General features: G+C 36.0%; 1 protein-coding gene across 7 annotated transcripts in view; it reads right to left on the reverse strand.

Moving 5' to 3' along the window:
- KTN1 (kinectin 1) overlaps positions 1-16,057 on the reverse strand; it is a 114,192-nt gene that overhangs the window by 73,575 nt on the left and 24,560 nt on the right. For 6 of the 7 annotated variants that reach the window (XM_047079603.1, XM_047079600.1, XM_047079604.1 and 3 more), the window contains exons 2-3: positions 4,607-5,159; positions 1,054-1,191 (exon numbers count right to left, since the gene is read on the reverse strand). In XM_047079603.1, coding sequence (XP_046935559.1) covers positions 1,054-1,191; positions 4,607-5,129 — 661 coding nt within the window. In that variant the 5' untranslated portion in view covers positions 5,130-5,159. Of the gene's footprint in view, positions 1-1,053; positions 1,192-2,711; positions 2,867-4,606; positions 5,160-16,057 lie in introns of those variants that run through there. The other variant, XM_047079605.1, reaches the window with a different exon arrangement.

The following is a 16,057-nucleotide window of genomic DNA, read 5'->3' on the forward strand; positions in this document are numbered from 1 at the left end:
CTCTCTCTCAAAAATAAACATTAAAAAAATTTATTTTAATTTATAATAAATATTTAATCTTATGAAATATTTGTGGGTAATATTTTTCTGTACCTAGCTGCTTGATACATCATAATTTTCTTTTTTTTTTTTTAATTTTTTTTTTTCAATGTTTATTTATTTTTGGGACAGAGAGAGACAGAGCATGAAGGGGGGAGGGGCAGAGAGAGAGGGAGACACAGAATCGGAAACAGGCTCCAGGCTCTGAGCCATCAGCCCAGAGCCTGACGCGGGGCTCGAACTCACGGAGCACGAGATCGTGACCTGGCTGAAGTCGGACGCTTAACCGACTGCGCCACCCAGGCGCCCCGATACATCATAATTTTCGTGCAAGTAATAGAATTTCATCTTTTCTCTTTCCAATTTTAATATTTTCCAGCACTAGTTGATACCACTGTCCAATATTATTTGAATATCACCATTTAATCTATACACGTTTCACAGACGTTTTCCCTGGACAATTCTGAACATATACAAACTGCTCCATCACTCTTAATGGGATGCTTCCCACATATACATACAAACAATGTTTAGGAAATAATTGGGAATATAGGGTAATGATATATCTAAACAATATCCTCAAGCATAATCTTTAAGTGATATTTCAAAGTACAAATGTTTCCTTGTTGGGATGAGCACTGGGTGTTGTATGTAAACCAATATGACAATAAATTTCGTATTAAAAAAAAAAAGTACAAATGTTTCAGGAATACTTTTCTTCTATAGTTTATATGTTATTTACATTATTTTCAAAACTCCGTTGAGACCATTTAATAAATGCTTTGTCCTTTTTAAATTTCAGATAACCTTCTTCATCACAAACATATACCCTGGCCATCTGTCAAAACACTATGAAACCACAAGACTCAAGGATCCCTGGACTTCTTTTAGCATTAGCATTGTTACAGTACACATTAAGCAGAGAACTGAAGAGCATGTGAGTTCTAAGATCCTTGTCCTAAGTGTACTTCTCTAGAATTAGTATTTATAAAACACATTATCTACACATTTCACCGTTTTCTGTCTTTTGCTTCCTTGAAGAAACTTTCTTCTTTCCTGATCCACTTTCTTGTTTAGTCTCTTGATGGAGGGGTAATGACTCTTGCTTTTTTGAAGGTGCCATAAGAGTTTCCACCTTTTTATCCTGATCATCTTTATTGAAAATAAATGAAAAGTCATCATAGCAAACAACAAACACACCAGAAGATTCAATTACTGGTAAATAATTCCCAGAATGCTTTACCTTCAAAATTTTAAACTCTCTAATAGTATTATTCCAGCTTTCTTACTCTGTTACACCTGTCTTTAATTTCATCAAGACTTCTAAAAATACTTGTTGCTTCTTTTATATCCCATTTCTCAGCCACTCTTAATCCTACTCAGCCTATGGGCATGCTCAAATCCCTACCATCTTAAAAAAGAAAATCCTTCCCACCACTGTAATTCCCAGCCTCCCACACCCATTTCTTCTTATATTAACAAAAGAATGATCTGTACTTCTTTTACCAATCATTTGTCAATTGCAACCTGATTTTTATCTCTTCCATTATCCATGAAAGGATTTTACAGAGCAATCTGGTGTCCCAAATGCCATACTCTACCAATATCCTTTATTTCTTCTTTGACTTCTATTTAGCATGTCATACTACTGATCTCTACCTCCTTAAAATTCTGTCTTCATTAGGCTAAGTGAAATAAGAAGATCATGAAAGGACAAATATTGTATGATTTCACTTATATAAAGTACCCAGACTAGTCAAATTCACAGAAACAAAGTAGAATGGTTGTTACCAGGGGCCTGGGGGGGGGGGGGGGAGGGGAATGGGAAATTACTGTTTAATGGGTACAGAGTTTCTGTTGGGGAAGATGAAAAATTCCTGAGATGACTAGTGATGATGGTTGCATAAGAATGTAAACGTACTTAATGCCACAGAACTATACACTTAAAAATGGTAAAATGGTAAATGTTATTGTATATTTTGCCACAATAAAATTTAAAACTCTCTATCACCTCCCAAAAATTCTCTATCAGCTCCTACAATTCTTTTCTTACACTTGAAATATTCCTTTGCAAATTCTTTTGTAAACTGTTCCTACAGAATACCTCATATGCTGGTATTCTTCAGGGTAGTACCTTTAAACAATTCCCTTGGATGTGCTTATCTATACCCGTGACTTCAACAACTATTTTCACGCTTACAGCTTCCAAGTCTATATTCTAGCCTTATGCATCTGCACTTACATATCCTATTGCATCCTAAATTGCTCTTTATGTAAGTGGCCCCCCCATAGGAACCTGAAACACAACCTGAAAGCATTCTCCTCTCCATATACATCCACTCTCAATATTCCCTATCTTAGTGCTACCAACCACCTACCAATCAGGGGTTGGCAAACTTTTTCTGTAAAGGTCCAAACATTAAATATATTTGCATATCCATACAAACTCTATCAAAACTATCTGAGGCGCCTGGGTGGCTCAGTCAGTTAAGTATCCAACTCTTGATTTTGGCTCAGGTCATGATCTCACAGTTCATGGGATCGAACCCCTCATTGGGCTCTGCGCTGAGCATGGAGCTTGAGATTCTCTCACTCCCTCTCTGACTGTCCCTCCCCCCCCACTCTCTCTCTCAAAATAAATGAATAAATTAAAGAGAATTAAAACTACTCACCTGCTGTTGCAGTATGAAAGCCAGCCATACACATACGTTAATGGATGAGTATGGCTGCATTCAAAAAAACTTCATTTCTAGACAAAGAGGTTTGCATTTCATGTAATTTCCACATTTAACAAAATATTATTCTTCTTTGGATTTTTTTCGAATCACTGAAAACATAAAAACTATTCTTGGCTCATGGACCATAAAAAACAGAAAGCAGGCCAGATTTGGCTCCAAGATTTTAGTATGCCAACCCTGAGAAACTTAAAACTTGGATAATCAGTCTTGATTCTGCCTTCTCCTTTATCTGCCATACCTCATTCAATAAGATTAGTCATGTTGTTTTTACTTTATAGACCTCTTTAATCTACTTTTTTTTAAGTAGGCTCCCAGTCCAATGTGGGGCTTGAACCCATGACCTTGAGATCAAGAGTAGGATGTTCTACCAACTGAGAGCCAGCCAGGTGCCCCTTTAATCTACTTTCTATTTCTTCTGTCACTAACACAGTTCAGTTCTCCAATTTAACTTTGGAAAACAATAATCTCATAACTAGATTATCTATATTAAATACTACTCCATAAAACTTGCCCTCCCCAAGTTCTGCCAAAGACATCTTTCTAAAATATAAATATGACCAGACCATGTAAACTGACCAGCTTGAAAAATTTTCAACAATGGCTAAACTATAACACCCCAGCTCCTTAACACTGTGTACAAAACCCATCATGATCTAGCCCCTACATGTCTTTTCATCTTTGTGTCCTACCACTCCCAACCTCCTATCTCATGGTTCAAAAATACACTGTACTCCTATCTCTATCTTTCTAAGTGACATTCTGACAGTATGGAATGAGACCCACCAAGCTGCTTGGTGAAGTGATTCAGTGCCTGGAAGACCTCAGGCACCGTCTCCTCTGTAAAGCTCTTTACCTCTGATCCCCATAAGTAGTAGTTGTTTAGGCATCTGCATTTCTTGTATACTTCAAACATCTCTTATGTAAGTCACATTTCATTACTGGCTTACATGTCCTTCTCCCCCACTAAAATAGAAGTGCTTACTCTGATTTCTCTAGCATCATGCCTTGATCATAGCTGGCAAACAAATATTTAAAATCCAATATAACGAATTCAACACTCCACAAGACACACAAACAACTTAATGGTAAACACAAGTCCTTTCATAAAAACTGTTTGTAGTTTCACACATCATGACACCATTTCTCATGGGCTTTCCATTACATCTGTTAACCCCTCTACCTAGAATATCCTATCCCACCCTTCCCAGCCACCCAAAAACCAGCTAGTACTTACGTAACCTCTAAGGCTAATTTTAGGCATTACATCCTCTAAGTGATCCACTTAGAACTCCTACACTGGTTTAGACATATCAAGATCATTATATTAAACATTTTACAATAATTATTTATGTTCATGTCTACAGTTTGAAAACGCACTAGTTTTATCTCTGCAGCCCTATTACCTAGTATAATGCCTAGTATAAAATAGCTGTATGAAAAACATTTGCAAAATTAAAGACAAAAACGGTATCTATCTTTTCATCTTTAATTCCTAACACACTAATTAGAAAATGTAAGTTTTTAACTGCTGATATTTATAGGTCCTTACTAGTTCCAGTAAAACAGTTGAATTTTATATATTTCCATTAAGTTTCTTTTCCATATTTCTAATATAAAGTTTAGTTTTAAATGCTGTTTTATGATCAATAATTTTATCAGCATTTAATGTTAATGAAAGCAAACACACAAGTGAAAATGACAATGTTCTTGGTTTCAGACTCCATATTTTTAACATTTTGTATACACACCTAACAAAGTATCTAAATTTCAAGCTCTAAAGTCATTAAAACAAATACAATCATACAATAAAGTTGAATAGATTATAATACCGCTTCCATTTTTAGACTTCTTCTGCCCTGGTTTCTTCTTTGAGGCAGCTGCTTCAGAAGGGGGGGTGGGCTGTTTAGTAACTGGGACAGGTTCTACTTTTTTGCCTGGAATCTTTGACACATCACTTTCTTTGGTGACTTGTTCTTCTAGTACAGGCTTGTGTTTCTTTTCCTTCTTCTTTCTTTCTCTGACACTACTTGAAGTTTCAACTACATTCAGTGGAACAGGTACAACTTGCTCATCTTCTACAGCCAAGGCATCAGATAATTTAAAGTCCCGGGGTACACTCTCAGAATCAGATTCAGGGAGGTTCCCATTCTGGATTTCTTTCTTTTTATTCTTTTTCTTTTCTGCCTTCTTTTTATCAGTTTTGGTAGGAATAAGCTTTTGTTCTCTTTTCTGTTTTGCAAGAACTTCATCATATAATGTTTCTTTCATGAAAAGCCAGAAGAAGAGGAAAATTACTGTAATAACTACTGAAGGAATAAGGACAATAAAATATGTTGATTCATAAAATTCCATGGTGCTTTTGTTAATGTGATCCTATAAAACCTAAATGGGGGGCGTGGGGGGGGAGAGAAAAAACAAAAACTTTAGTCAGCATAATACAAATTAAACACAAAACCTCTGCTCTTTCAAGTAGTATTTCAGATCTAACCTGATGTACAAATCTAAGCAGGTTACAATTGTTTAAATCACATACTTAATTATTTTGCCATCTACAATTCAAATATACTATGAAATAAAAATGTGTGGTAATAATTAGAGTGTAATATATCCTCTACTTTTAAACCAAATGAAAAGATCTTCACGGGAGGAAAAAAAAAAAAAACTCTAGACATCCATTACTTTTTTCCCCAAACATCAACTTTTGACATTTTATTAGTACTTAGCTTTTTTCCTCTTATTGCACTGTTGACCAATACTACTATATGTGGAAACAGAAGCCATCAACTGTTACCAAAACACTGGATATTCATTAAAAGTACCATACTTTGGGGTCCCTGGGTGGCTCAGTCAGTTAAGCATCCAATTCTTGATTTTGGCTCAGGTTATGATCTCAGGGTTCATGAGTTCGAGCCCTGCACTGGGCTCTGTGCTATCAGAGCAGAGCCTGCTGGAATTCTCTCTCTGCCCATCCCCTGCTTGCACACTCACTCTCAAAAAAAAACCAAAAGGTACCATACTTTTAATTGCAAAAAAAAGAGAGAGAGAGAGGGAGAGAAAGATGGTTCATCTCATCATTTAGAAATTTAAGCCCATTCACCAACTGCTAGTACCTTTATTCCAACAACTAACAGCCTCATGATATAAGTGAGATACATCACAGATATAGAAACATACTACAGCCAAATCAAAATGTTAGGTTCTGTCATTCAGTATTGAAATAAATTACAAATTAGATGCATTTCCTGATTTTTTTTTCAGGGTACCCCTTACTACAAACTAAATTATACTGCAAAAAACAAAGCTGGCCATAATAATCTTTTCTAAATGCTAAAAGATAAGAGAGGCCTTGCCTCACCAACAGAGTATCAGTCCTACTTTTAGATTAACCCAACAGCTATAGAAAATAAAGGTATGGTCTGATTACTCAGATCTGCCTTGAACATAGACACTATAATCCCTCATCTGAAGGGTAGTTACAGCTAAAATTATACTTCAAAGTAAGAATGGTTCTGATGTTTAGGCTCTAGATATCAATATTCCTATAAATATGTATAAGACACATAAATATGGCTTGTATCCTTATAACTCCTATCACATTTGTTGTGGAAAAAAGGCAAGGTATGTAATGCAGATGAAATTAAACCCATGGACATGCTTAAGGTAAAGCTATGTAAATTCTACTTTTGTACTTTTAATGTGTAAATGAATCTGAGAATCTTAAGTTCTTAAAATTATCCATCTGAAGTCTCAAAAACGGTAATGATTAAAGAAACAAAATTCTACCTAAACAGAAATATTCTAAGAATTATTTTAGACCTTAGAAAACAGCAGCTTTAAAGTTGAATAAATCTGAGTTCAATGAATTTAAGACTTCACCAGAACCATTTTAATAGGACTCATGAGTTTTCCAAGACAAAATAAAGCTATTCACAGTAGTCTGTTAACTGTCAAGATAAACAGACCTAGAAATCTTATGTTTATGACAAACTTAAGCACATTTAGTTTAACTTTGTCTTTCAACTTCCTTATATCTCATTTTAAAATGTGGAGTATACTTTTTTCAAGTTATACCAACAATGACTTAAGTCTGAAAATAGTGAGAAGTGGAACCTGAAAATTGTTGTTTTATTAGGCACACTCTTGATCTTTATGATTAAAACAGCATTTGTTACCATTTCACATTTCCATAGGCAATTTTTTTAATGGTGTTACAACCCTAGACTTACTTAGACAAGGTTTTAAAAGGTTGAAGGGGAACAGGAATCACGTGCTAACAAAATACTAAAAGAAACTTTATACAGAACTGTTCTTCCCTGATAAGTCATGAACTCTCCAGGTTTTTAACTAATCAGACATATTTTACTGTGTCTAAGTGTTACTTGTCAACCAGAAATGCTTTCAAGGAGCAGAGACCACGTTTTATCTTTGGTTTTTTGTTTGTTTAAACATTACCATCCACAGGCTACACACAGCCTGTCCAAGTTAGCTGGGGAGGGTGGGGGAGAAAAAGAACACAATGAGTTAAAACTTGGATTTTTGCTTTGGGGAAGAAAAGCCACAAAGGCATTTACCAGCAGCCACAGATGCTGGGGGGGGGGGGGGGGAGGTCAAGTCAAAGTCAGAAAGACCTTGAACAGCAAACTGCAGCCATGTGTAGCCTAGGTCTCAGGAGAGCAAAATCTATGATTAAAGCAAGAAGCAGACATTCAAGGGAAAGAGCCCATGAGACCACAAGAACTCTAAAACACAGATTCTTCGAATGTTCTGATGATTTTCTGGTTCCCTTTTCCAGGTCTCATAAAAGCCTGGAGGAATCATGATTCCCATTTCTGGATTTTCATAAGATTCCCTTCACACAATTCAATTCCCCTTCTCTTGAACTTACTTTCTGCACCTAGAGAGGTCTAACCAGAACACCAAGACAAATTTAAAGTCGAGAAAATGCTTGTATTTCTTTAATCCAATAATCCTGAATTTTTTTTTTTCAACGTTTATTTTTGGGACAGAGAGAGACAGAGCATGAACGGGGGAGGGGCAGAGAGAGAGGGAGACACAGAATCGGAAACAGGCTCCAGGCTCTGAGCCATCAGCCCAGAGCCTGACACGGGGCTCGAACTCACGGGCCGCGAGATCGTGACCTGGCTGAAGTCAGACACTTAACCGACTGCGCCACCCAGGCGCCCCACCAATAATCCTGAATTTTTAAACCAAGAAATTTGCAAGGAAAAGCAGCACATATAAAGATGTTCACAGCAACATTATATATAATATGAAAACTGAGGCATAAAATATCCAACATCAGAATGGGTTCAATTAGCAAATACCAACACAATAAAATATTGCTATTAAAACTGTAAAATCAAAAAAAGCCTTTAATAAGATTTCTTGTCAATTCAGTATAACTAAATAGTCAAAAATCATAATTTTGCTTGTATGATCAAAATTTTTTACATATAATAGGCAATATCAAGATGATTAAACAAAGAGGTGTATCAGGGCTCCTGGCTGGCTGAGTTGGTTAAGTGTCCAACTCTTGATTTCAGCTCAGGTCATGATCTCATGGTTCACAAAATCGAGCCCTGCATCAGGTTCTGCGTTGAGTGTGGAGCCTGCTTGAGATTCTCTCTCCCTCTCCCTCTGCCCCTCCCAAGTGCATGAACACTCCTTATCTATCTCTCACTCTAAAAAAAACAAAAAAGAGTTGTGCCAGAATCATGGTTGCAGTCTCATCTCCTTAATATTTTAGTTTTACACTTTGTAATTTTTAAGAGATATTCATAAAATGTTTAATTCTTTGCTTAATTCAAAAAATGGCAAAGTGAATAAGTACTAAAATATCAATAATAAACCATAGTTTCACATTATACACATGGGTATAAGAGTAATATAAGGAGAGAAAAGAGACAAAGGGGGCCTGGGAATGAAATCCAGAAAAATACAGAGAAGAACAAACAAAGGTAGCAAGAGATTTTATTTTACGTGGGGCAGGGGAAGACCATGAAAAAAATAAAAGGAAAGGGAAGGAGGGGTTGAGACAAAGTTAATTTAGCTCAAGGTGAAAGGAATCAGGTTGCTAAAATTTTCTCAGTCCATAATATACAACTCAACATGTTTGTTGAGTTGATATAACATGTAGACAATTAGCAGCTCAGGTTTTGAGATGACAGCATAAGTCACCAACGTTAATAATTTCTCCATATTCCCTTTGTAATATTAATGAGCTTTTTACCTCATACCTTCCACCTTAACAGATTCCAGTCTGAATATAATTAATGGCCAATGGTGGACAAGTAAAGTAGGAGTGAGATAACCATGGAATCATAATAAACACATTCCATACCAGTGGCTTTAATCTTTTATTTAGACATAAATCCTTCAAGAAATTGATAAAAGACCAATCCACTTTCCCAAAACTAAAGAATACACACTAAGGTGGATCCCACATTTAAAATCCTGCTCTAGAATAAGAGATGAGTTTTCATCCCTGCCCTACAAATAAAGAACTTAAAAATAAAAGAAAAAAGTTAACAGGATGGAAAAACAATATATAAAAAGTCTGTCTCATTTGAGTATGTATTATGATTCTGTGTTTCAAGTAAGTATGTATTATGAATGCTAATCAAATAATTTTAAGATTCCATGTACTTGTCTTATTCTAACTTAATTTGTTCATACAAAAATTGAGCTGCATTACTCAGTTAAGTACTATACATTTCTCAGAAGGTTCAACAACTTTTTAGTATTGATAACGTAAAACCTAAAATTTCAAATGATTTACAAATAAAATCTAGGAGCAATTACTACGATTTCAACCACATTGCTTAATTAAAAATGATATAACTAGACATAATAATAGGCTTAGGTAAGTGCAGGACATCTACAGAAACATCACACATTTAAACATACCACCTGGCTGGCTCAGTCAATAGAGCACATGACTCTTGATCTCAGGGTTGTAAGTTTGAGCCCCACATTGGGTACAGAGATCATTTAAAAATAAAAAAATCTTAGGGATGCCTGGGTGGCTCAGTTGGTTAAGTGTCCAATTTCTGCTCAGGTCATGATCATGGTTCATGAGTTCAAGCCCCGCATTGGGCTCTCTATTGTCAGCACAGAGCCCACTTTGTATCCTCTGTGCCCCCCCTCTCTGCCCCTACCCCACTCACACTTTTTCAAAAATGAACATTAAAAAAATAATAATTAAAAAAAAATTGGGGCACCCAGTGCCTCAGTCAGTTTAAGTGTCTGACTTTGGCTCAGGTCATGATCTCAAAGTTTATGAATTCAAGCCCCATGTGGAGCTCTGTGCTGACAGCTTGAAACTTGGAGACTGCTTCAGATTCTGTGTCTCCCTCTCTCTCTCTGCCCCTTCCCTACTCGCATGCTTGCTCTCAAAATTAAATAAAAATTTAAAAAATTTAAAAAATCTTTAAAATAAAAATCACACCATTTAAAATAATTAAGACAGTGTAATGCAGCAAAATACACTACAACAACAAAAAAACTAAAAACTACTTATGCTGAGCACAATTACATACATATAGATATAACCTGAGACTATACAGAGAAAGTGAGAGTCATTTTTTAGAGTGAGATTACAAATATTTTTAATGTACAGCTAGCTGACCTTCGAACAACACAGGTTTCAACTGTGTAGGTGGTCCACATACACACAGCTTTTTGTCAATACATACATCAACTTATATTATCTATAAATATAATACAGTGCTATAATGTATTTTCTCTTCCTTATAACATCTTAAGAAACATATTCTTTAGCTTACTTTACTGTAAGAATACAGCATATAATCATATAACACATAAAATATGTCAACTGTTACCAGGAAGGCTCCCAGTCAACAATAGGCTATTAGTTAAGTTTTGGGGTAGTCAATTTAAATGGGGATCTTCGATTGCCTCAAACTCCTGCTTAACTGTTGAACTTTTTAAATTTCTTCTACATCAAAACAGAAATTTAAGTAACCATCCTGAATGCACATTACACTCTTAAAAGTTTAAATAAACACAAAGAGGGGTGCCTGGGTGGCTCAGTCGGTTAAGTGTCTGGCCCTTGATTTTGGCTCAGGTCATGATCCCAGGGTCGTGGGATGGAGCCCCACATAAGGCTCCATGCTCAGTGTGGACCTGCTGAAGATTTTCTCTCCTTCTGTCCCCTCCCCCACTCACACGCACTCCCCTTCAAAATAAATAAATAAACACACAAAAAGGAATTGCTTACATGTTATGAGGAGGGAAAACTAAAGCAGTCTGGTCAGTATACTACTGAACTTCACGTAAACATAAGAGTTTGAATTCTACTTTCTTACTACCATGGCATTTCAGGTACTCTTGCTTCTGCCATCATTTTCTTTAAACTAAAAGATTTAAAACACAGGGCAAAATTTAATTTTATAAATTCTTCTGTTCTTCAATTGTTAAAATTTTGTCAACTGGGATGACTCAAAGAACTATTAGGAAAAATGTAACAAAATTCAAAACTAAAATCCAAACAAACTGAAAGTCAATTTTTTCCCACTGATGTACACCAAACAACATACTAGTAGGTCGGCATGTCTGATAGATAGATAGATAGATAGATAGATAGATAGATAGATAGATAAATGGCAATCAATTGAGGGAATGGTAGTTTTCAACCCAAGAATACGAAATTTCAAAGAAGCTCCTGTATAATACTGTCTGGACAACTAAATAAACCCACCTTTAAAACATATACAGGCTCCCAGAGTAGCCTTCAGAGGCTTTACTCAATATACAACATAGTTAAAATTTTATAAGTAGCTGTGAAGCCTATGCTGAAAACTCTTATTACAGGTTCTTTATAAAAACAGTGCTCATATAAAAAAAAAAAAATCTGTAACCTGATCACACTGAATCTAAATAGTTTGCATTCCAAACATGCCACTATTCTTACCATGTTTCCCTTCCTTTAAATCCACAATAACATCTTACAGTTATTATTTTAAATGTACAAGTTAATCTTTTTAAGAAAAACAGTTTATGGCAAGTACTCTACAATGATAAAGTCTATTATTTGGTGGACCAGTATCATTTAATCAGATTTCCATTCCACAACAGAAGTATCTATAATATTTTCTGAACTCTTACTAAAATTTAGGAGTACACATTGTGTTGTTACTAATCTTCAAATACAATATGCATGTTATATTCCAGACACATCCTAAGCAAAATTAAGTATTTTTTTAATTTATCTATTTACCGGGGGTGGAGGGGTGGCAGAGAGAGAGGATCCCAGGCAGGCTCAGCACTGTCAGCGCAGAGCCCAATGTGGGGCTCAAACTCACGAACTGTGAGATTATAACCTGAGATAAAACCAAGAGTTTTTCACTTAACCAGTTGAGCCACCCAGGTACCCCACAAAAATAAACTTTAAAACCAATGAATAGCAACATAATAAAGCATTAAAATGAAGTTGAGAATCTTGACTTTTGGTCCCAATTCAGCCTTGGCTCCAGGGGTCTTTTCTTACAAAGTTCTTAATGTTCAAATTACCTGCATGACCTTGGAATACCAAGCCAAAAAATGTAAGTGGTTCCAAGTTGGTGGTGCCCACAGTGCCTGTGGCTAGAAGTAAATGCCCATCCTTTCTGGTGGAATGCTCCCTTAAGCCAGGCTCCTCCAGACTTCCAAAGACTGTCATCCAGATAAAAGCTCACCATCCAAAATGACAGAACATAAGATAAGCTACTAGGAGCAAGAGGCAACAAAAACAAACTAAGGAATTAGATCCCTTTAAGATTTAAGATACTGGAATTAATCGATTACCACATACACTCATAGACAAATAAGAGGGAACTGGGAAAATACAGGCTCCCAGAGTAGCCTGGGTAGATATGAATCAAACAGAACTTCTACAAATAAAAAATATCAACATTTTAAATCCAATGGACAAGTGAACATAAATGCAAGGAGGCCAATTAAAATTAATATTTTAATAGGCCAAAGAGATCTGATGAGAGTGAATTAAGTCAATGCAGACAGACACACTTGGGTGAAACAACTAACAGGGACAAGGTAACTCTTAAGAGCACAAAGTGAGGGAGGAGTCTACCACAATTCTTCATTTCTAACTTAGAAGGGTCCATAAATGGATAAACCACTTGCCAAGATCAAGAATACAGGAATGGGTTCATGTCTGGGAGTTTTAGACATGATTTTGAATACGAAATACAACCAGGTGGAGAAGATCAGCAGTCAATGGAGACAAAATCAGCAGTAAGAAACTACCACAGGTTCTGAATCAAGAAACCGAAAAGTCACTTTTCAAACAAGTCCTATCACACCTCCTCCCTACAGTCAAATCTAAAAAACTTTGCCTTATCCTCTGTTTGAAATCTTCACTTATCCTTTAAAACTCAGCTCAAATCGTACCTATGAATATATCTTTACAACTATGGTCTTCCACAATAGGTTTTCATTCATTCTAGAGTCACTTAGCACCAATTATATGTCAGCACTGTTTTCTAGGATTCTCTAAAATAAACAACAATAAAAAAAGAAAAGCTACAATCCTTGCCCTTTTATGTCCATCATTCTACTAAAGGGAAGACAGGCCAGCAATTAATACACAGTATAGGAGATAGGAAAATACATGACATAATTGAGCAAGAACAATAAGGACAGTGTAATTCAAGTACAATAAAGATAAAAAGTAGAAGATGAAGTTAAAGAGACCATGTGAAGGGGACAGGCACAGCAAACAAATCATGCAGTCTCTTAAAGGCAACTAGAGGGACTACGGCTTGGACTCTGAGTAACATGGGAAACTAGTAAAGGGTTCTGAGTATAAAAAGATGTAGGGGAAGCTGAAAGCAGGGAAAACTGTTAAGAGACAAGTGAAATAATCTAAGCAGGAGATGATTAGAGCAAGTTGGTGACAAGGGGAGTAGTAAGAAGTTGTCAAATTCTGCATACATTTTGAAAGTAGAGACCAGATGATTTGCTGAGAACTAGAATCTGGGGCACGAGAGTACAAGCAAAGACAATGTCAACTCCAAAAATTTTAGACTATGCCAAACAACAGAGTTGTCCTCTACTGAGATGAGAGAAATGTGGAAAGGACATGACTGGGGTTGAAGATTAGGAGATAGCTTTTAGAGAGATGGAGATGCCCAGCAGATAGCTAAACAAGAGTATGTGACAGGTGAGACCTGCAGGCTGGAGATACAAATTTAGGAGTATTCAGCAAAATGAATTATATACTTAAAGCCAATTAAAGAAAATCAGGAGGATGCTACCCTAGTGGCTAAACAGTGTTATCAAGGAGGAGAGACCAATCAACTTTATCAAATGGTGTCGGTAATAAAGTACAATGAAAGCTAGAAAGTGACGGCTGGGTTTAGCAACACAGACTTCACTGGTGATTTTGGCCAAAGCAGTAGAATAGTTGTGATCAAAACCTGACTAAAATGAATTCAAAAGTAAGTACTCCAGCAAGTGTGGACAACTCTTTAGAGGAGATTTTCTATGAAGAGATGAGAGAAATGAAATGGAAGCTGGAAGGATATATGAGCTTGAGAGCTTGAGTTTTAAAAATAGAAGAAACTACAGCATGTTAATATGCTGACAAAGATGATCCAGTAGAAACGGTAAGACCGATGATGCAGGAGAATGAAGGACAATGCTTTCAAATGGCAAGAAAGAATAGGATTTGATGTACAAGTAGAAAGCATGGCCTTAGATGGAAGTACAATCTTCTGTAAGAACATAAGGAAGAAAGAGTATATAGGCACAGGCAAGGAAGTAGATACGGTATAGAAGTTTGTGAAAATCCTCTTCCTCAATGCTACTATTTTCTTAATGAAATGGGAAACAAAGTTGTAGTCCAGAGAAAGAGTAAAAATGGTGGTATTGGAGGACACACAGAAAAACATTATGGTTACTATATTGTTAAATTTTTATTCCTTATAAACTTTGATTCTCCACTTAAATTTAAAAACTTGAATGGAGAATGCAGGATGCTTAGCAGTGTTGTACAAATTGATCTGCCGACTTTAAATGATCTTGTTGCAGAAGTAAAGCACATATTATCTATAAACCAGAGCATAAAAAAACCAAACCTGAGTCTCCATGTGGCTCTACTCTTCCAGCTCAAATGCCATTCCTACAGCTAGTTCTCCTCCTAAAACCCTAGAGTACTTAACTCTCTAGGTACACATTCACAGAATTCTGTGACATAGGAGACAATCTAACAATTAAAAGGAGACCACAGTATACTACAATGTGATAAAGTTAAAAGAACAGATAGTAGTGGAAATCCATCTAAAACAGATCCAAATAGATAAAAATTTAGTTTACATTATTTCAAGTCAGTAAAGGCTACTGATCATTTACATCAAAAAACATCCAGACAAAGTTTTAAACATAAGAAAATGTATAAAGTACTTAAGAAAATGCAAGAAAATAAAAAGATTCAATCTATTTTGTAGTTGTATATGGTTAAAAGTTTACAGGTGTATTACACCTGCAATGATTTTTAAAAACTTGATTCTTCAAATTAATAAGAAAAAGAAAAGAGAAAAACCAAACATTAGCCATTTCCTCAAACAGCCATCAAAATATAAAAACCCATCTAAATTTCCACTCTCTCGTCAGTCACTACACCAAAAGTATAATGGCCCCAGAGCCCACAGTACAATTGTAAACTTATCTTTTAAAACAAGAGGGAGGGGCGCCTGGGTGGCGCAGTCGGTTAAGCGTCCGACTTCAGCCAGGTCACGATCTCGCGGTCCGTGAGTTCGAGCCCCGCGTCGGGCTCTGCGCTGATGGCTCAGAGCCTGGAGCCTGTTTCCCATTCTGTGTCTCCCTCTCTCTCTGCCCCTCCCCCGTTCATGCTCTGTCTCTCTCTGTCCCAAAAATAAATAAACGTTGAAAAAAAAAATTAAAAAAAAAAATAAATAAAACAAGAGGGAAAAAACTCAAAGTAACTAAAAAATAATCTAGTAAATGAAACAGAGTTGCCTGACATGGGAACTCCATTTACAGTAACTTGTCTAAAATTAACTTTATAGACTACGCTGAAATCTCAAAGCTGTGGTGCAATTTCTCCTTTTAAACTGCAACACAGTTATTTCTATGACTCACACCTTATTCACATACTTCTTAAGTTATTTCAAGCAATACCCATTCTGAAGTACTGCTACCCTAATCTGAAACAAATTCAACTAATGCCAGAGATGAGTAATAAAATTTAATTTCTCCAATAGATATGTCACAATATATGAAACTTCTATTTTTTTAGC

Source organism: Lynx rufus, unplaced genomic scaffold, assembly GCF_022079265.1.
Source record: "Lynx rufus isolate CCGP_SWC_20201006 ecotype Redwood Valley unplaced genomic scaffold, mLynRuf1.p SCAF_17, whole genome shotgun sequence".
In the NCBI taxonomy this organism is placed as follows: domain Eukaryota; kingdom Metazoa; phylum Chordata; class Mammalia; order Carnivora; family Felidae; genus Lynx; species Lynx rufus.